General features: G+C 41.2%; 2 protein-coding genes across 2 annotated transcripts; one reads left to right on the top strand and one right to left on the bottom strand.

The window, feature by feature from the left end:
• Positions 1-1,550: 1,550 nt before the first annotated feature.
• On the bottom strand, positions 1,551-18,887 carry MAPDA (N6-Methyl-AMP deaminase). Its single transcript, XM_080930977.1, has 11 exons — positions 18,637-18,887; positions 17,138-17,358; positions 16,787-16,917; positions 16,230-16,290; positions 12,699-12,786; positions 9,267-9,348; positions 7,006-7,132; positions 6,157-6,237; positions 4,843-4,981; positions 2,945-3,045; positions 1,551-2,521 (listed from the first exon to the last, which is right to left on the bottom strand). Exons 2-11 carry the CDS (start codon positions 17,195-17,197, stop codon positions 2,312-2,314), a joined length of 1,080 nt encoding a protein of 359 aa, XP_080787103.1. The 5' UTR covers positions 17,198-17,358; positions 18,637-18,887; the 3' UTR covers positions 1,551-2,311.
• Position 18,888: 1 nt separating this feature from the next.
• Positions 18,889-21,366, top strand: LCMT2 (leucine carboxyl methyltransferase 2). Its single transcript, XM_080930976.1, has one exon. It carries the CDS (start codon positions 18,896-18,898, stop codon positions 20,954-20,956), a length of 2,061 nt encoding a protein of 686 aa, XP_080787102.1. The 5' UTR covers positions 18,889-18,895; the 3' UTR covers positions 20,957-21,366.
• The last annotated feature ends 320 nt before the right edge of the window (positions 21,367-21,686 follow it).

Here is a 21,686-nt window from a genome sequence, read left to right as displayed (position 1 = left end):
TTTTATGCCCATAAAGTGCTCTTTTTTCTTCAGATGTTTCAGTATAAATTTTATACATGCAAATTATATAAAATTATCAGCTTGATTATAAGTTCTTATGATCAAGTCGTAGATGGCGGGAAAATAAATTCTCTGATATTTTCCTTCTTGTTCTTTTAAGTTACCTGTCTTTTAAGAACCTTTACATTGTAGGCAAAGAAATAAATTAAGATCATATCAAGTTAACTTGGCAAGGTTTTAAATTACATAGGCTAACTCATCACTTTACAAATGAGAAGACTAAAAAGAACAGGGTGTACTCTCATTACTAGAGGAAGAACCAGTTTATCTCAAACTACGTCACAAACAAATACTGCCAGTGCTGAGGATGGCTAGAAGCAAAAGTAAGCTCAAGAGAAAGCACTAAGGAGGGGCAAGAAGTCCAGGCCTCTAACCCTTCAGTGTCTACAGCCTTTGCGGAAGAGGCATGCACAGAAATGTGGATCAGTAGAAACGATATTGTCATCTGCTCTCATGTTTCCTTAGCAGTGTGACTACTTTTCCATATTGTCTCACTGAATATATCCTACATATTAATTTTCTGTCAATTTTTTATTCTGTAACACTTTGAAAGGCTGTAAAACGCCTATATTGAGGGTGAAGATATATCAGTGGTAGCTTACCCAGCATGTGCAAGGCCCTGTTTCAATTCCCTAGCACAGGAAAAAGATTACATTTTACAGATTTTATCTGTATAAGTGGATATAGTTAGAAATATAAGGTTATAAGACAATATCTAAGAACTCTGAAAGTTTAAGTACTTTTATCATGTACCCTAAAAGGCAGACACAAAAATCTGTACCTTAATAATTGATTTGAGGGTGCCATCAGGTTTCTTATCTGAGGTCAGGGAAACCATATATTCTAAGGAGAGCAATTCAAGGATACATTACTGTTTTAGTGTTTTTAATGCTGTGATAGAACACCATCACCAAAAGTAACTTCAGGAGGAAAGGGCTTTTTTCCTCTTATAATTTGTAGTCCATCATCCTGGGAAGTTGAGGCAGGAACTGCAGCTGAAGCCATAGAGTAGTGCTGCGTACAGCTTGCTCTCAGGCCTTGTTCCATTTCCTTCCTTCACTTTCCACCCAAAACCATGTCCCTAAGGGTGGTGTGGGCCCACGGATTAGGCCCATCTTGTGGGATTATTTTCTCAATTGAGGGTCCCTCTTCCCAAATGACTCTAGCTTGTGAAAAAAACTAACCAAGACATTTGTTATCTGTTAAAGTCTTTTTCTTTGCATTCAGAACCAATCTTAGCTGTCCTCTGTGGCCATTGGTATATGTGTGTTTCTGTAAATCTGTGCCTGAGGGCCATCATGTGGGCATAGGGTTATTGGTGATCTAAGAATGCTACCACAATGTTACCATTACTACAAAGATATTTTTAAAAGATTATTAATTATATATATATATATATATATATATATATATATATATATATATATATATATATATATATATATATATATATATAGCTGTCTTCAGACACACCAGAAGAGGACATCAGATCTCATTACAAATGGTTGTGAGTCACCAAGTGGTTGCTGGGAATTGAACTCAGGACCTCTGCAAGAGCAGTCAGTGCTCTTAACCTCTGAGCCATCTCTCCAGCCCTACAAAGATCTTTTAAGGGAGTCTTAGCACTGTGGAGGTCCTGGTAGCTTTCACAAAGAAAGCCAAAAAGAAACTGATTTTAAACCCGAAGCTCCAGCTATGTGTCTTTCTTACAGCAAGCCAGTAATTCTTTTCTTAAACTGAAGTGATTACTCCAACCCCCTTTATATATTTCTAAAGATATAAGAAGGGCAAAGCCAGATTCTAGCTTTGCTACTACAGTCGCCTGACAGCTAGGCACCCACACAAATGGTACGGGTGGGCACTGTGGCCTAACATCAACAGTCTTAAAAAATACTTGAAAGGGTAAAAGGAAGTGGAAGCAATCTGATTAAACCTAACAAAATAGAGGTTTCCCTGAAGACAACAAATTTCAACTTCTCAGAATGTTTATGGTCACCAATGGCGAGAGTGCTAAGTGAAAACAGAGTCACTAGGGAACGAGGGTTAACAACCCTCCAGCAAGCAGCATGGACACACAGCTATGCAAGACCTCACGGCTCTTACTCTGAGATTTACTGAGCACTTACTATATGAAGGTGCTGGAGTTAGACCCCACAAATACTTGGCTACTGAACTTCAAGGGAAGTCATTTTGAGTGGGCAGTAACTGAGTGGGGTACATTGGGCAGGAAGATCTTGGTTACGGTGTATAATCAATAGTTCAGCTCATCACAGTTTGACCCTTTCTGCTTCAGGTGAGCCCACCTTTTCCTCAGTTCTGACCTGGTGTTGTCAGAAGCAAAGATGTAGTTGATGGATTCATAAGATAGATCCCACACCTGAGATGGGGTCAGACTAAATGTTTCTGCTGCCAGTTGATATTCTTGAGAAAGTTTTGTCGAAAAAACACCTTTATCATCGGTCTGTCATGGAAATAAGAACAGGTCAAAATAAGATGCTTTGTCAAAATTAACTTTTTTTGTGGTTCAGAATCTTATTTTCCCATTTCAAGAGTCTAAACAAGAACTTACAAATGCACATCTGTAAAAAACTTGTAGTCCATCATCCTGGGAAGTTGATGCCCAGGACTCAGCCAAGATCAAATAAAGCAAGAATCCTGTGGCATGGGCACTGGGCGCCAGCATTTTTTAAATACCACCCTCTGCTTCTCAGAACCAAATGGGAATCACCTGAGCCATCTGCAGCCTCTCCTTCCCCATGCCCCTCTAGCTCTGCTACTGGGACATTTCCTTCAGGCACTGAGAGAAAGCAACCAGCAAGGTAATAAATATATAACTTAATTCAATGTACTAAGTTAAAAGAAGCAGAAATATAATACTCCTTACACAGATCACTGAAGGGTGACCAATGCTGTACCAGTATCCAAAGTGATGCCGGTCGTAAGAAGGAACTGTCTGGCTTTTGATGTTTGAGGTCAAACAAAGTTCTAAAAGAAAGGGGAAAATCATCCTGTTGAAAGCAAGTCAGTGAACTCATTCAGTGACCACCACACAGATTCACAAGAAACCTTCCAAACTGCTGATTTAAGCAGTTTCATTACTCCACAAAATGTTCATTTCTTTCGAAGTGAGGTTGCAGTTCTGAGTTGGGATGTATGTACCTTAGCAGAAGAGGGCCTACCCTGCACATGCAAAGGTCTGATTCGCTTCCAGTACTACATAGAAATACACAAAGTGTACTTCAGATAATGCACTTGTACAGAGGAATGTGCTATTGCTGTGACTGCCACTATACCTGACAAGAAGTTAAAACTTTATTCACAGTGCTTTGTTTCCCTTGCTTTACCAAGATGGAGAGAAAGATTACAGGCCTGGAATAGAATCAGCCTGTCACAACCCTTCATTCACAGGGCTTCACATCCATTGATTTTGGTTTGTTGTTTTAAGAAAAGGCCTGGCTATATATATATCCCTGGAACTTACTATGTAGACCAGGCTGGCCTTGAACTCAGAGATCCACCTGCCTCTGCAGTGCTGGGATTAAAGGTATGCTATCATGCCTGGCCTAACACTGACTTCTTTTGAGATGTAGTTTTTACCTTCTATGAGTTCTTACTGTCTACTTTGTTTATTGCTTTATTCTCAGCAAATGGTGTAGTGACTGCAACAAACTCATCACTTCATAAACATTCACAAGCAAGTGTACAATGTTAAGTTGGTATGGAAAAAGAGGTTTACAATTTCCCTAATTTCTTAACATGATTTTAATTTATATGTCAATATTTTTTTTTTGCCTGTGTATGTCTATGTGTCACCTGTATGCCTGGTGCCTGACGAGAGAGTCCAGAAAATAGTGTTGATCCCCTGGAACTGAGGTTACAGAGAGCTGTGTGCTCCCATGTGGGTTCTGGGTATTGAACCTGGGGCCTCTGAATGAGCACCATTGCTCTTAGCCACTAAGCCACCTCTTCAGCACCAATTTCCCTAGTTTTTGAGATAAGTTTCCCTCAGTAATCTAGGATAGTCTCAAATTAGTAATCCTCCTGCCTCAGCCTCCTACCTGGTAGGATTATAAGCCTGTGCCACCATGCCTGGGTATAATTCTTAAGTAAATGTTATACACAACATTAATTTTATATTTTTTTTAACATTTATTTTGGGGGGGGGGGAGAGAGAGAGAGAGAGAGAGAGAGAGAGAGAGAATGAGAGGAACCTGTGAGTCTCCAGATAGAACTCAGGTCATCACAGTTGGCAGGATACTTGTGAACCATCTCACTGGACTTATGTGTTAATTTTATTATAGTCATCTTCAAAATTCTAAATGACCTTTATTTTTTAAATTTAAAATACTATATGTAAGTATATGCACATGAGTGCAGGCCCTTAAGGAGCCCGGAAGAGGGCACCAGATTCCCTGGAGCTGGAGTTATAGGTGGTTGTAAACTGCCTGATATGGCTGCTGGAAACAGAACTCTGATGCTCTGAAGAGATGGCTCAGAGTTCTCAACCTCTGAGCCATTTCTCCCGTCGATATTTATTTCTTAAACAACACAAAACAACAGAAGATTGAGTTCCCAGCACTAGGGACTGAGAGAGAGAGAAAGAGAGAGAGAGAAATCTAAAAGTTCCACCACTTAAATCCCAGAAAGCACACACACCATGTGTCTTCCTTTATAAATATCTGAATTATAGATCAGTACTTTTCCACATAAATCTTGCAATCCAGGGCCTGGAGAAAGAAGGGCTAAAGGGTTGCCTAGACAACATGACATTCTAAGTCTTACCGAGAGGTATCTGGTGTTGCCTCACAAAGTCCACCTGATCTGAGGACCCTGCCTCGGAGGCGTTGAGGAATGTTCCATGCCCAATTCTGTCAGGAAGCAGAGCCAGCAGCATCTGTGTTTCTTCTTCCTTATTTGGAATCTTCAGAAAAGTGCGAAGAGGGGGTCAGTGGAAACCGGGGTATTTTATTCTGCCCTCTGAGCAGTGAATGCACACACTCTTAGAAATTACTTAAACCCTCTCAAACCTTCTTAGCTGCATCAGCCATTTACAGCCCAATAATATTATTATCAAGTGTGGACATAAAGAAGTAAAAGCTAAAACAACAACAACAAAACAACCCAAAATAGAGACCCTAATTCTATATGTATATATGTGTATACATGTGTTCACAAATATTAGGAAAAAAGTAGAGAATTACATTCACTAAATTTAACATCACCTCTTGGGAGGATTTTATATCCTTTTCCTTTGGTGTTGTAATTCCTTATACTTGAAATTTCTTCACGCATATAAAACTTTTAGTTAATAAAGTGTTTTTGTAAACAACATTCCCAATCTGGGACGGTGGAGGTTAGGGTGAAGACCTAACTCCACTGCCTCACACTTCTCTGTGCGCTCATACTGTATAGTGACAAGGCCACGGTGGACACACTGCAAGCAGGAGACGGCCAGCTATGCTCATTTTCCCCTAGATGGACTAGAAGGCTTTGGAGAGGGAGGAGTGAAGGGTTCAAGACAGGGCTACAGATGCCCTGGAACTTAATCTGTAGATCAGGCTGGTCTTGAACTCAGAGATCACCTGCCTCTGCCTCCTGAGTGCAGAGATTAAAGGCCACCACAGTCCAGCTGGTCAGAACATTTTTAAATAAACTATTTTATACTCAATGCAGCAAATAAGAAACTAAGATACCAAATAAGATCTGATCCTAAGAACAGGCCAGTGATAACTGGTTACAAAGTAATTGGAACCATAAAGACTTAGAAACAGTAACATTAAAGCAAATCATGCCTTAAAGTTTTAATTAACATTTAAAAACACTTCTAACTCCAGTTTAAAAATATCTTCTAAATAATATTGTGACACAAGCCAGAAACCCTTGCACTTGGGAGGTGGAGGCAGAAAGATTAAATGTTCAAGGTGATTCTTGGCTAAAAAGTGAATTCCAGGCCAGTCTGGGTTACAAGAGACTGTGCCTCATTAAAAAGAAAAGAAAAAAAAAAATGCTTTCCCCAAGATAGGCTTATTTCTAGCTACTTACAAACACTTCTTTTTAAACTATCATCTGCCCTCTCCACTCTATAACAGCATTTACCTCTGCAAGATGCAATGCCAACTTCAGACCTGCTTTTTTAGCTTCTAAAAGAGGCTCCAAGAAGTCTTTTGCTTGTCCTATCTTAAAGATAAAATGAGGTTGCATGAGAATTCTGAGCACACTGAGGGATTTGGGGTTCTATTCTAATAAAGGGGTAAAATGATGGCACACTGGTTTCTCTTGAACCTCTTGCTTACAGAGAGCTATAATGTGTGGACACTTTAGGGAATACACCACGGAAAGGATATCCCTGACCTTGAATCTTAAGTCCAGTGCCAGTGAGTTAAGCTCAATATGTAAATTAGATATGACAGGCCAAAATTTTTATTTCTGAAAGACACACAGATATTTAGTATTATGAAGAACTCACTTGGTTTAGAAAGCTCTCATAATTAAAAAATAAAACCAACAACAGACAAACATCAAAGACAGTTCACAACAAAGAATTATTTGGCCCCAAGTATCAAGACTTTTGTTTGAATTTTTCACTCAGGAAATTCATGAAGTCTTTCTCTGGGGAGGAGAGGGCGCTTGTGGCATAATTACACTCTTAACACCTCTATTCATCATACACAATGCAATTAACTTCTGCACATAGAGACTGTTACTAGTTGTATATTGTCTTTAGAAGAATGGAGAATGATCATATCCAATAATATCTATAATCTATTTTTATGGTATTTCTTCTTAAAAACCCTTAAGAAAGCCATGCTATGTATTCTGGTGGTCTAAGGCAGAACAGGGCTTCATTTGGTGTCTGCTGGACACCAGTGCATGATACAATGCCCTAAACTCATCCTCACCCCAGTTACTGATTCTGCCATTAGGAGAGAAAATATAGTAACTTACAGTTGGATCTCCACTGAAGTCAAGGCCAAGAACTGTATCCTCAGTAGAGAGGAAGAACTCTTTAGCAAGTTTGACAGTCTCCTTGGCTATTGTCGGGCCACCTCTTCTGTCAATTGCCATCAAATACCTTTATATAAGAAAAATACAGTTGGGCTGGAGAGATGGCTCAATGGTTAAGAGCACTGGCTACTCTTCCAGAGGTTCTGAGTTCAATTCCCAGCAACTACATGGTGGTTCACAACCATCTGTAATGGGATCTGATGCCCTCTTCTGGTGTGTCTGAAGACAGCTATAATGTACTCATATACATAAATAAATAAATATTTTTAAAAATACAGTTGATACTAACTTGTCAGGAAGATATTATAAAGAAAGTCACAGAGAAAGCCAGGCATAGGTGCATGTGTACTTATAATCAAAGTATCTGGAAGGTGGAGGCAGAAAGATCATCCTTGGCTACAATGTGAGTTCAATGCCACAAAGCCACCAAAGGGCAACTCAAAACCACAAAATTATCAGAGAATGGGTGCAGTTTGAGGCCAGCCCAGGCCACATTAAACCATGTCTAGACCCTGTCCAAAACAAAACAAACAACAACCCAAAATTCACAATTGAAAAACTAGTAATGCATATATGAAAAAGGCATTTCTGAATGTTGCCAGGAAAAGAGTGGCTAGCTACTTGGATATGGTTTACTATGAAAAGTAGCGAGTCTAAACACAACATTGTACTTTGATACACAGATCAAGACATGAATGCCTAAGTAGCACTGGTATCTAGTCTTCACATTTCCAAATATCTCTTTTTTTTTTTTTTTTTTTCATATCTTTGGTGCTGGTGGTGGTGGTGTGTGTGTTTTGTTTTCACTTTAGTCTGAATCAGGATCTAAATGAACTCTGTACTTTGTTAGCCACTGTATCTCTTATCTTTTTTAAAGTGTATTTTATGTACAGATGTGTACACGTTCATAGTAAGAAAGCAAGTACAGGTAGGGTGTGCATTTTGAGTTCATGAAAATCAGAAGACATTGGATGTGGGTTCTCAAGGACAATTTTCTGAAAAAGAGTCTCACTGGCCTGGAACTTCCTCATGTAGGCCTATCTCACCATCTCTAGGATCACATCATGGGCATCTGGCTTTGCTTATAACATGGGGGCTCTAGGGATTTGAACTCATGTCCTCATATTTGCTAGGCTAGGCAAGTCCTTTACCAACTGAGCATCTCTCCATCCCCTTAAGTCTCCTTTAATCTAGCCAGTTTTCTCCCATTCTTATTTCCATCCTAACTCTTTTTGCATATAAAAAATAAGGTTGTTTCTCCTACAAAGCTTCTCACAGTCTAGATTTGTTGCATCACTATTATAAAATGCCCTCTTGTATTTTCTATGAAGAAATAATTGGACCTTGTCTAGAAGCTTAATTAGATCAGATTTAGTTTTTGGCAAGAATGAATAGGTGATGAAGTATCATGGCACATGTCATAATCCCAGCACTTGGGAGGTAAAGGCAGGAGGATCAGGAGCTCAAGGACAACCCTGTCTATATAGCAAGTTCCAGGCCCATCTGACTACTTGACCCTGTCTCAAAAGACAAAAAGAACATCAGAAGGCTAACTTTGTACTGGGGTTGTAGTATTGAATCAACACCAAGGTCTCTCATGTCTCTGGACTTACACTCCAGTCAAAGGGTGTATATACTTCATGACAATACAAATTAATGCCATCGAGGACCGTGGGTGAGGAGGGGATTTGGGGGCCAGAAGCATGCTGGATAGACTGGTCAAGATGACCTCTTTGAGGAAAGAACAGCCAAATTGAGACCTGAATAATGAGAAGGTAGCTATGTAAGGACATGGTGGAGGGCGTAAGTGCCAGTTAAGTGCAAGGCACTGAAATGGATAGTCTTAGCCTACAGGAGAGAGAGTAGCTAATATGGACTAAGAGGAGTGGTTTAGATAGTGAATGAAGAAAGGCAGTCAGATCATGTGGCACTATGCAGGAAGCTATAAAAGTTCACTTCAGCTTAACAGCAGTGAGAAGCCATACTCAACATGAGCAAAATACTAGAATCTTACTGCCAGATGACTAAATTCAGTATTATGTTTTCATCTTAAGCAATAAGGTTCTTGATTCTATTTATTTGTATGGTAGGTAAAGCTCAGATAATTGATTTTTAAAAATATATCTTACCTTTATAAGGCAGTAAAACATCATGTTCTGTTTTTTAAAAGGGTAACTATTATTGACATATCGTCTTCTTACCTAACATCAATATCTAAGTTTTCTTGTTTGCATTGTCTTATGCCTTCAAGTACGGATTCCACGTAAGTCTTCCTAGTCATTCCTTGAGAGAACAAAGAGGAACACATGAGAAGACATTTTTGCCTATAATCCTTCAACAGCCTCACTGTATGAATTCACCGTGTGCCATTCGAGGGCCTGGGTAAAGATGAACGAAGCATGACTGTTAGGGAAGCTTTTTTTTTTTTTTTTTTTGGTATTTTATGTTGTGTGAGTGTGCATATGCACAGATGTGTGAGCACCCACAGAGACCAGAAGAGGCCTGGAGCTAAATTACACGTTATGGTTAACCACCTGATATGGGTGGGTGCAGAAAACCAAACTGGTTCTCTGCGAGAGCAAATAGGCTCTTAAATTCTGAACCACCTGTCTGGTTCCCAAGGAGAAAACACTATATTTTAGTATAGTATTCTTTGTCTGTGGACCCGTAGACTGAACCTAAGACATCATGTTTGCTAGGCAAATGCTCTACCACTAAGTCACAGTCCTATTCCCTAACAGATGTGGCCCAGGCTGGGTTCAAACTCATGATCCTTCAGATTCTACCTCTTCAGAGTAACCTACCATTATATGGTATCACAACAGGTAATGATAACTGTATTTCAATAAGATTGAAAGGACAGAGTTAAAAAGGTGAAGAAAACCAAAATCAATTTTAGCAATAAGTGCTTTATAAAAATGTTCATATGCAAAGGTAAAAGTAATGAAAGACAGAAAAAATAATTAAATGACAAGCAATACATACCCATGGGAAAATTAATCTTTGAGGTAAGGGCTCTGTGAAGGAGGGTCCAAGAGGAGGGAGGGACTCAGTGAGGGAAGGGCTGGACAGCATTTGGGATGATAAGAAAGAGAGAAAGAAAAAAGAAAAGAAAGAAATAACTAATCTTTGTCCTCTAACCTTCCCATGTGTGCTATAGCTTGTTTCTTGTACAATAAAAAATAAATAATTTCCAGCATGGCGGTACTGCCTTAATCTTGGCATTTGGGGGGCTGAGGCAGGAAGATCTCAAGTTTTAGACCAACCTGGTCTACAAAGACCATTAAGAAAAAAAATCAAATAAATAAGGAAAAAGGTTTTTTTTCACTTAACAGGATTTTTTTTTCTAGTTTAGAGAAAAAAACCAAAAAACCAAAAAACCAAAAAAAAAAAAAAAAAAAAAAAAAAAAAACCCTGAAATATATTTCCCTCAGCCCTGATCAGGATGTGCCTTCATACCCAGGAGCTTGGAGATACCATCCCAAGTCTGAGTATGAAAGTCTCCCCCTGGGGCACCTTGTGAAACTGTTCCAGAACAGCCTCTAAAATTGCCTTTTCCTTGTCATAAATGCTTGTTTTGATGGAAAACTTTCAGTGTAACAGAGCATTATAAAGAATAAAAAGCAGTACCCACAATCCCACTACTGATTGGAAAGCACACTTTATTTACTATTGTGTACACATGGATATGTTTAGCATATAGAATACTACAAGCTTTATATGTTCATTAATTTAATACTGCATTGGTAATTCCACCTGGAAGTGTCTTTGCAAACAGAATTTTTTTTTAATTGAGACAGTTTCACTATGTTGCTCTGGCTGGCCTGGAACTCCCTATGTAGATCAGGCTGTCCTTGAACTCAGAGATCTGCCTGCCCCTTAACTGAAAGTGTTGGGATTAAAGGTGCATACCTCCACATCTGGCTACAGATTCCTTTTTTTCCTAATTTTATTTGTGTTTGTATGCATGCATGTCACCACACATGGGCATGCACATGCCACATTGTATAACTTGAAACTGATTCTATAGCTTAAAACTGTGAGATAAGAGTCTGCATTTTCCTCTTCAACTTTAATTTGAATAGCTTCACAATTTTAGTCCTTAATTGACTATACACATCATGGTGTTAATATAACCTAGGTCTCTTCAGGTCAAGAGGGATTCAGTGACAATATATAGTATCTTCTGATGAAAAACACAACAAAATAAATCAACAAGCTCCCCAGTCCCCAAACAGAAACTTAATATTCTTTTAATTTTGAGTATAACGGGTGGGAGGCACTACTCCTGGCCTGATACAGCTCTCATGAAAGTTCTATAAAATTCCTACACACCATACCCAGTTCAACTCTGTCCCCAGAGGGTTTAGCTTGTTTCTTACCAAATATTACCAGTCTCTAAAGAGTCTGAGTGTCAGACTTTCCAGTGACAATTGTATATCCACACAATTGTATATCATAGCCATTCAGAGACATTATTTCACAAGGCAGGAACAAGAACACCTTTTGCTGGAGACAATGCAAAGGTCCCTTTGTGTCTTTGTGTGTATGTGGCTACACTTTCAGTGAGTGTTTGTATGCATATGCAAATCTGTGTAGAGGCCAGAAGACAACCTGGTCTGATGCTGCTAGATATTCCAATAATAAATACTGGCCCCCAAGATCTGGTCACAGTCTCAATGAACAGATTTTCACATAGGCCAAATGGTATAAAAGCTTTGCTCACCTATCTTCTCTGACTGGTTAAATAAAGGAAGCTACAGCCAACTACTTAGAAAAATAGAGGTAGGTGGGGTTTTGGTTAAGGCTGGAAGTTACAAGTAGGGACCACAAGGAGAGAAGAGAGAAGGAGAAAGTGGTTTCTATTAGATGTGATGGTCTAAGAGTCAGTCCATGGCTGAGTGAAATGCCCCTGAGAACAGTCTGCTGGAGCAGAAAGAACTCAGGCAAGACTCAAACAGCAAGTACTTGGGGAGCACAGCTGGATATTCGCCAGTCTGGCATTTAAAAAATAGATCAGGAATAATTCGCCCAGTAATTGTTCTGGCTGATTAAATAAACCTAACAGTTTTAGTTACATTAAATAGTTTAGATTAAATTAATCTAATAGATAGTCCTTCTCTGAGGCCATTTACCTTGCCCTTTGAGACAGACTCTCACTGGCAGAGGGCCAAGCTGATGACTGGCTGGCCATCAGTCACCAGGAATTTGCCTGTCTCCATTTCCCTTGTGCTGAGGTTGCAAGAGCACCATGCCCTGCCTTTTTACATGGGTTCTGGGTCTTGAATTCAGGTCCTTGTGCTTGCAAATCAAGTACTTTACCAACTGAACCATCTCCCTATATGCTGTATTCTTTTCCTGAAGAAAACCTAAACAAGGATGATCAGATTAAAAGAGGGGCTATTTCCCAGGTGGGTTTCATACTTATTCAAGAATAACTACTGCGGCTCAGTAGTAGGTCACTGGCCCACAGTGTGCGAGGCACTGAACTTGAAGCTCAGCTCCACATGTACTTTTAAGTCACTTGAAGCATCACTAATGTACACAGTGAGATATTTGTTGTTGAGTAATGAAAACAAATAGGACACATGAAAACAGAACAGGACATTCACCGAGGATTAATTAAATTTTACCAGTAGCATTTTCTTCTCTGGGAGTGCTCCTCAGCTCCAGGTACTTGACACCATCATCTGCAAATTCCTTAATGACATCTTTTGTCACCTGATAATAAAGGCAATGTACACAATGTTGATAATGCTATAGGAAGGTGCCCAATGGAACCGCCAAGTGCTACGGTTACATTTCATTTATTAAATTTCACCAAAGCCTGTTGGAAACGTCCCTGGTAGTAGGGACTGCCTGCTTTTCCCATCTCTAATACAGACTATGTCAGTTCGCCAAGTTTTCTTGACCCCATTCCCATCTGAAAACTAGGTCTGCATATCAGCTGCTCTTTTCTTTTCCTTCTTTTTTTGAGACAGTCTTGGATATTCTAGGGTGAGCCTTAAACTTACCTAATTCTCCTGCCTCTGCTTGTCTAGTGGCATGCCTAGCTTTCTCTTCCAAGTGTTTATAATAGCAGATAAAACAGAAAGACGAGCCAAAGCCATTGAGCTGTGCATTGTTTTCTGTACTGGGGAAGGACAGACTGTAGTCAACAGCTCTGCTAATGTGACGTTTAGAAATTACCTGTGTGTGAGCTACAGTGAGGGCTTCAGGATCTTATGCAGGTTATGTAGAAATGCCTTGTGTTTTTCATCACATTCTAGCAAAGCTAACTTTTGGGGAAAATTCCCCTTTGGCAAAAAAGTGTGTGTTAAAGCAGGACTATCAAATTCTGTACACATTTTTCCTTCCTGCCATCAATCCTAAAAGATACCACATTTAGATGGGAAAAAGACCAGACTAAGGTTCCCACAGGTCTGTCCTAGTTCCTTCAGCTGTTACATCGATCTTAATCTTCTCTGACTGTGTGCGAGGACAGTGTCTAACAAAGGAATAGCACTGGCAGATTCTACAGACAGTGCCTAACAGGATGGCACTAGAGGAGTCATAGCAATACAATGTTTGCACCCACTTTTTTGCCCTTATGAAAACCAAAAGTGATTCCCCCCAACTGGCTTTTCCAAGATAGGGTTTCTCTGCATAGCCCTCCCTGTCTGTCCTGGAACTAGCTCTACAGATCAGGATGGCTTCAAACGCAAAGATCTGCCTTCCTCTACCTCCACAGAGCTGGGATTAAAGGCATGTGCCAACATGCAGTCCTTGACCCTTATTTTGCTTTTTGAGGCAAGGTCTCCAAATTTAGTCTAGGCTGGCCTTGAACTCACAATACGATGCTTCTGCCTCAGCCACTTGAATGCTGAGATCGAAGGTATCCACCATTATACCTGGCCAGAATTAGTCCCTTTAAGTCTGTTTTCATCTGAAAAAGGAACAAAAAAACTACCTCAGAAAGTTGTAGCAAGTGCCACATCTAGTGCATTATAGAGGTGTTCTGTTTGTTTGTTTTGAGATAGGCTCTTACTATGCAGCAACCAATGGCCTGAAACTCACTGCATAGACCAGGCTGACCTCAAACTCACAGAGATCCTCCTGCCTCTGCCCCACATGCTAAAACTAAAGGTATAGTTTTGTAAGGTATACCATACAAGACCCTTGTAGAGCATCTTATTTTTCGTACCTATTCCACTCCTGACTCTTACTTATACATAGGTCATCTTGACCAGGGTTTACACAAACCCCATGTCTTAGTAAGGGTTTCTATTGCTTTGATAAAACACTGAGTAAAGGCAAGTTGGGGATAAAAGGATTTAAGCTTATAACTGTCAACTCTTGCTCCATCACTGAGAGAAGTCCAGGTGGGAACCTGGAGGCAGAAACTAAGTAGAAGCCATGGAGTGCTGCCTATTGGCTTGCTTCTCATGGTTTGCCCGAAAGGGGTATACTGTCCATGGCAGGCTAGGCCCTGCCACTTGAATAATTAACCCAAACTCCCCAAGAAACAAGACTTTCCCACAGAACACTCTTATGGAGGCATTTACCAATGAAGATTCCCTCTTTCCAGGTCTGTCTACGTTTGCCTCAAGTTGCCAGAAACCAGCCAGGATGGCCCACAATCTCACTTCTATAGCAAATGACCTTAGTCTTATAGATGTTCTTAAAATATATATCACCTGTAGATGCTTGTGCCAGCAGCACTAAAGCAAATGCATAGAATCTTTACATCTCATCTCATTTAAGAGCTTCCCACCAACCTTTAATCTGAAACAAAGTGAGGCAGGTAAACACAGCATTACTATACTTATAGCATACCAAGCTCTCGAAACCCAGAATTCCATCATCTCCCCTGCAATATCCATTCATAAAGGAAGCGCTGAGCTCGTGTGGTATACTTTGCTCTCTGGCATCTGCTAAGCAGATAATGAGTTTGCATTGTTTTGGATGCCTGTCATAAATCCCTATCTCTGTCTCCAACAGAGAGCTTATTGAATTCCATGGATCCATCTACTGACAAAGCCCCAGAAGCAGGGACTATGTCTATGCCTCTTTACACCCTCTACATATTTGATACAGTGACTGAAACATTGGTAGTACACACTCAACTTTTACTCGACAGATTTCTTTTTCATGACAACTCTTTTAAAAACTGGCCTAAGAGCTAATGTAAAGTCTGCTGTTGTCTAAAAAGATGAAGAAGTGAGTGGAAGGAAAAGGGAGAAAATTATTAAATTATCAATGTTAATTCTTCTCTATAAGGAAATTAATACAATTAACATGCTTATTCCAAAGAGGGAAAAAACTGACTACTTCAAAGTTAATTCTCCAAATACAGACTATTTTTTTGGGCCCATAGTTATGATAAGAACCAAACTAAACCCAGGGTTTCCTTTATAAAGGCAAGTCCTCCACCTACCTTGCCCCACTTTGTCCTTTTCTCTATCTGTCTCCTTCCTTCCTTTCCTGTGCATGCCTTTCTCCTGCCTCCTGACTCCCTCCTCCCTCTTACTTCCCTCTTGTCTCCCTCCCTCCTATCCCAGCTGAGGATAAATATTCCTCTTTTTTGAAATTTTATTTTTACTTTGTGTGCACAAATATTCTTTCTGCATGTATGTCTGTGCACCATGTGTGCAGTGCCACAGAGGTCAGAAGTGGACGCCTGGAACTGAAGTTACAGAGGGGTCCCAGTACCATGGAGGTGCTGGGAATCAAACCTAGACCTTCTTGCTAGAGTAACCGGTGCTCTTAGCCACTGAGCATCTCTCCAGCTCCCAGCTACTTACGACATGTCATTTATGGAAAGCAGGGCAGGCTCTCCCATCTGCACTACTGCCTATCCAGTACAATGCTCATTCTGGTTCTCCTGGTTCTCTCCTCACTTCCCCCATTTTCCTTCCATCCACCTCCTCTTTTTTTTTTTAAAACAACAGCAGACTTTAAATTAGCTCTAAGGCCAATGTCTTACACTGATTTTTAAAAGAATTGTCATGAAAAAGAAATCTGTAAATTAACAGAAAAGAGAGAGAAAGAGAGAGAGAGAAAGAGAGAGAGAAACTAGGAGGGAGGGGGAGCACTTTTCATCAGAGTGTTGATGAAAGCAAAAGGCCATGGGCAACCGGAGCTATTCAGTGCTTTGAAAATTCTAACCCTCCTCCAGGTCTCACCATCAGGATGTCCTCAGCACTAGTAGTAAGCTGATGGATAACTTGGAACATCTGGAAACATCTACAAATGAAAAAAAAAAAGGTTTTAATACATATTTGTCACCAAAACTTGTTAGCCAAGAAACTCTCAGGATGGAATTAATTAATAAATTTGATGTTAATAGTAAGTATATATTTAAATTTACAAAGAACTACAGGATACTTTTTTTCAAAATTATATTGATCTAGAAAGACAATTTAATAGCGAAAATAACATTACTTTTTTATATTGAAAAATATGAAATAACCATTCCAATTCTTTAATCTTGCCAGAAATAGCAAATAGAGAAAATGCAATGTGTCTTTATTTTCAAATCTAAGCAACAACTCAATGTAACAATATAAATCATTAAACATATTGTCAGTAGTCAGAGAGTTAGAAAAATGGTGTATGTTAGGTTGTATATTTCATGCCAGATATCTACCCTATTTAACTATTAAAAATCTGATTCTTATATATCATAATCTCAAAATGCAGCCAGACAAAAAAAAAAATCCCACATTCTCCCCAAACTCACTCTTCTAAAGTCCTTTTCTTTCCCTTGTCAATCATGGTCATGTGACCATGAACTTTAAGGTGTGGCTTCTTGGCTATTAATTTCCTCATGGTACTGGAACTAATGGAGCCATTCAAGTGGGCATGAAGCTCCTAAAACAAGAGTAGAGGCAGGACAAAGTTAACACGTATCTATTAGATTCATAGCCCCATACGAGGCCCTGGTTGCCTGGTTCCTAGCTGTAGTTTATACTAGGCAAGCTACTTGATTTAGCTATACCCCTTCTCCAATTTCTATCCATAAACTTTACTTTTATGGAAAACAATACAGAAGCCATTATACAACAACAAGAATTCTGTGTTTAATTCTTACCACTTTTGGCAATTGCACATAAAAGTCTGTCTTCCATGGCCACTGCTGTCTGGCCTCCATCACTTCAGTAGATGGAAAAGTTTCTCTTCGATCTTATTCTTGGCTTGGACAAGACAACTTATCAAAGTCAGAATTTCCGGGGTGCTGTACTTTCACTTTCTTCGGATTGCCACAGTTTTAACGAGATTTGCTCTAATGTGCAGCTTTGGAATCCCTTTCACCTATATTAACAAATGTAACTACTTTTAAATCTACCATACAAAACAGAAACAGGACTGTGATATCATCTTTTCACACCCCCACCCCCCAGCTCCCATTAAGTTAAGCTAACTTAGTTGTGTCTGAAGTGGGGAATGACTAGTAAAAAATATAAACAAGAAAAAAAAAAAAAAGGAAAACTAAAAATCCAGAGTCTGTCTGTTCCTTTAACTCTTATCTACTGGGTAAGGCCGGGTTAACTTGCAAATGTAGCATGCATTTGATACTATTTATTTCAAATTCACCTTGCACACTTTCCTTAAATGGGCTGGGTCTGTCAGGACCAGATCCTGTCTCTGAATGGAGGGAGTACTTGCTGTCTCCTGTCTAGGCTCCTCCTGGTAGACTAGATGCCTCTATTAACATATCTTGCACTCACTGAATCATTCTGCCCCAGAATCTGCTCTTCTAAGATCACCGAGCTCCTAACACCAAAACATTTTCCAATAACCAAATCTTCATAGAAACTTTTGCTTGACTCAGCAGGACTGCAAAACTCATCCTCTCAGCTTTTACACACTACCACTCTGAGGTAGTCATTCTTAAATTCTTAAACCATCATCCTGATCTCCTTTCCTAATCCAGCCAGACACCAAAATAGTAAATGATAAGGTTTCTAAACATATCCCTGGGAGTGCTTCCTTACAGATATCTCCTAGGCACCCAATATAGAAACTTTCTTTAAAACTTCAACCTGGGTTATTTGCTTTTATAAAGCGGGAAGGGGAAACTCAACACGCCACAGGGAATAATCACATCTCTTCCGTGGCTATTTTCAGCGGACATAGAATCTAGGAAGTGGAGGGAATACATGAGAATCAGTTATCAATCAGTACATGAGGTTAAATTATCAGTAATTATCTGTAAAGAACTCTTTCTTCACTTTCCATGTGGCCTAATATAAATGAGTTCTGCCTCGAAACGAGAACATTCAATAAAGGAAAAACTGTCACTTTTGTGCAGGGAACAATTTTTTTTTTAAAGATTTATTTTATTTATATAGATACACTGCGGCTGACTTCAGACACACCAGAAGAGGGCATCGGATCCCATTAGAAATGGTTGTGAGCCACCATGTGGTTGCTGGGAGTTGAACTCAGGACCTCTGGAAGAGCAGCCAGTGCTCTTAACCACTGAGCTATCTCTCCAGGCAGAACCTATTCTTGACGCTAAAGATCTGAGATGTTGGTCTGGTCTTTTGCCGGACCAAAGAGATATCAGGTCGTCAGCCTCCGACTCACCTAAAAATGTTCTCAAACACCAGGATACGCAAGTTTGTTCCCCTGTAGAAAATGGTAACTTGAGCTCCCCCAAACGCTAGCTGTCAACGAAGCAGAGGGCGTATTCGCGGGAAAACGTAATTCCGAGGGAAAAATAAATAAATAAAGACTCTCGCGGCTTTTGGCAGAGCGCGCTCTGCCCGGAAGTGACGCACCCGGAAGCGGATGAGCTGGAGCCCGGTAAAGTTCTGTGTAGAGTATAGCGGAGCGCCTTCTGGTCATGGGCCCGCGAAGCCGCCAGCGCCGGGCGGGAACGGTCCAGAGCACGAACGACAGCAGCTCCCTCAGCAAGGGATCGCTAGCCGCCCACGGATACGTGCGCGATGCCTTCGCCGCTCTGCTGGCCCCGGGACCCGTGCGGCGCACGCCGCTTATCCACCGCGGCTATTACGTGCGCGCGCGCGCCGTGCGTCACTGCGTGCGCGCCTTCCTGGACCTCACCGGCGCGATCCCATCCTCGACCAGGGCTCAGATCCTGTCATTGGGCTCTGGTTCGGACTCGCTCTATTTTCGTCTCAAAGCTGCTGGCCAACTGGCCCGAGCTGCCGTCTGGGAGGTGGACTTCCCGGACGTGTCTCGGCTCAAGGCGAAGAGGATCGAGGAGACCCCGGAGCTGTGCGCACTAACAGGTCCTTTCAAGATCGGGGACTCAGCGTCAACTCTGTGCTTTGAGAGCTCGGACTACTGCATCCTAGGCGCAGACCTGAGGGAGCTTCCACGATTGGGCGAGGCGCTGGACGGCGCTGGCCTGGACGCCAACTCCCCCACGCTGCTCCTGGCCGAGGCGGTGCTGACCTACCTGGAGCCCTCCAGAGCTGCAGCCCTCATCGCCTGGGCCGCCCAGCGTTTCCCGGACGCCCTTTTCGTGATCTATGAGCAGATGAAGCCGGGTGATGCCTTTGGGCAAATCATGCTGCAGCACTTTCGGCGTTTGCACTCACCCCTGCATGGCCTGGAACTCTTTCCCGACGTGGAGGCCCAGCGCCAGCGCTTCCTTCAAGCTGGCTGGACTGCCTGCAGCGCCCTGGACCTGAACGAGTTCTATCGCCGCCTTCTCCCTGGAGACGAGCGCCAGCGGGTTGAGACACTTGAGCCCTTTGATGAATTTGAGGAATGGCATCTGAAGTGTTCCCACTATTTCATCCTGGCAGCATCTAGAGGAGACATCCTGTCAGAAACTCCAATGTTTCTGCCCTCAGAGGCTTCTTTTCGGATAGATCCTGCTTCGCCTTCGGGGTTTCTTTCTGCCCGAGTAGTCACTAGTGACCACCAGCACTCTAGTCTACAGAGATTTGGTCACACCTCTGTCCTCTTGAGCCCTGGCATTATTTTCAGTGCAGGAGGCTTTGGAGAACAAGAGGGACGACACTGCCGAGTGAGCAGGTTTCATTTGCTCTCCAGATCTTGTGACTCTGAATGGAAAGGCTGCCAAATAAGTACTTTGGGGACTGAAGGCCAGTGGGATGGACGCCTTTATCACACTATGACAAGGCTTTCAGATACTCGGGTTCTGGTTCTTGGAGGAAGACTATCCCCAGTAAGTCCAGCCTCTGGGGCTCTCCAACTAGATTTATACAAAAGTGAGGATAATTGCCCCGAGGGCCAAACTGTAACAGTAACAAAGGCTGCCTTGGAAGAAGGTCCCACGTTGTCGTGTTGGAGGCATTCAACTACTGATGTATATTATCAAAATCAAAGATACTTATTTGTGTATGGTGGCCGAAGTGTGGCAGAACCTGTACTAAGTGACTGTCGTTTTCTACATGTAGAGACAATGGCTTGGGTCAGAATCCCAATACAAGGTGAATCCCCCAAAGGTCGGCATTCCCATAGCGCCTGCAGTTGGCAAGGGGGAACACTTATTGCTGGAGGCCTTGGGGCTTCTGAGGAACCACTGGGCTCTGTGCTCTTTCTCAGACCAATATCCTCAGGATTCCTCTGGGAACCAATGGATATCTATCCCTCCATTACCCCAAGGTACTCTCACACTGCTCATGTATTTAATGGAAAGCTGCTTCTGGTTGGAGGGGTCTGGATTCATTCCTCCTCAGTTCCTGGAGTGACTGTTATCAATTTGACCACAGGGTTGAGCTCTGAGTATCAGATTGACACAGTGTCTGTGCCATGGCCATTAATGTTGCACAACCACAGCAGTGTCCTCCTTCCTGAAGAGCAGCAGCTCCTGCTTATTGGAGGTGGAGGGAACTGCTTTTCCTTTGGTACTTATTTCAACCCCCACACAGTGGCGATAGAGCTTTCTTCCTTAAGTTTACAACAGTAAGGATGAATTTGGTTGTATTGCGACACTCCCAACACACACCTTTCTTCCTTACACTATTGAGCATAGACCATGAGAATGATAACTAAAATACATACCAACAGTGAGTATAAAAATAGAGCAGTCTAAAGAGTGGCATATGTCTTAGCAGCCTCATATTCTACCAATTTTCAAGTCTTAGCTATTTATTGAGTCACACCAACCTTTAGCCTAAGTTTTAAAAAAAAAAAAAAAAAAAAATCCCAATCCTGGGTCTTGTGACCTAGATTATATTTTGGAAAAAGTTTCACACAAATCCTTAGTAAAAATACACAGTTGAGTATAGTTAGGAATGTACTATTGAACAATATGAACAATTGTGTGAACTATGGGTGAACAATCTGAAATGAACACTGCTGTTTACAGACTCGTGGTTTTAGTTTGAACACAGAACTTTAACAATGAGAAAAAGTACAACTTGAAAATTGTGCTTTTGATCATTTTTCCCCCGCTGTTTTTATATTTATCTAGCTTTATAAGTGCTAATAAACCAGACATTTAATGCCTTCATTTTGTACTTGGTATAATGAATGATGTTTGTTCTAGACCTTGCTCTATCTCTCATTGTCAGCCTGGCACTGTTCAGAGCCCCCAAGCAGCTTAGACAGGCAGCATCAGCCCACAAGTTAGATAAGTAGTATTATACTATACAGTATTATACTCTACACAAGTACTGTAACAAAGGGATATGTGT

Source organism: Micromys minutus (assembly GCF_963924665.1).
Source record: "Micromys minutus genome assembly, chromosome: 17".
NCBI classification, from domain to species: domain Eukaryota; kingdom Metazoa; phylum Chordata; class Mammalia; order Rodentia; family Muridae; genus Micromys; species Micromys minutus.
The sequence above is the reverse complement of the archived record's forward strand: the minus strand, read 5'-3'. Positions and strand labels throughout refer to the sequence as shown.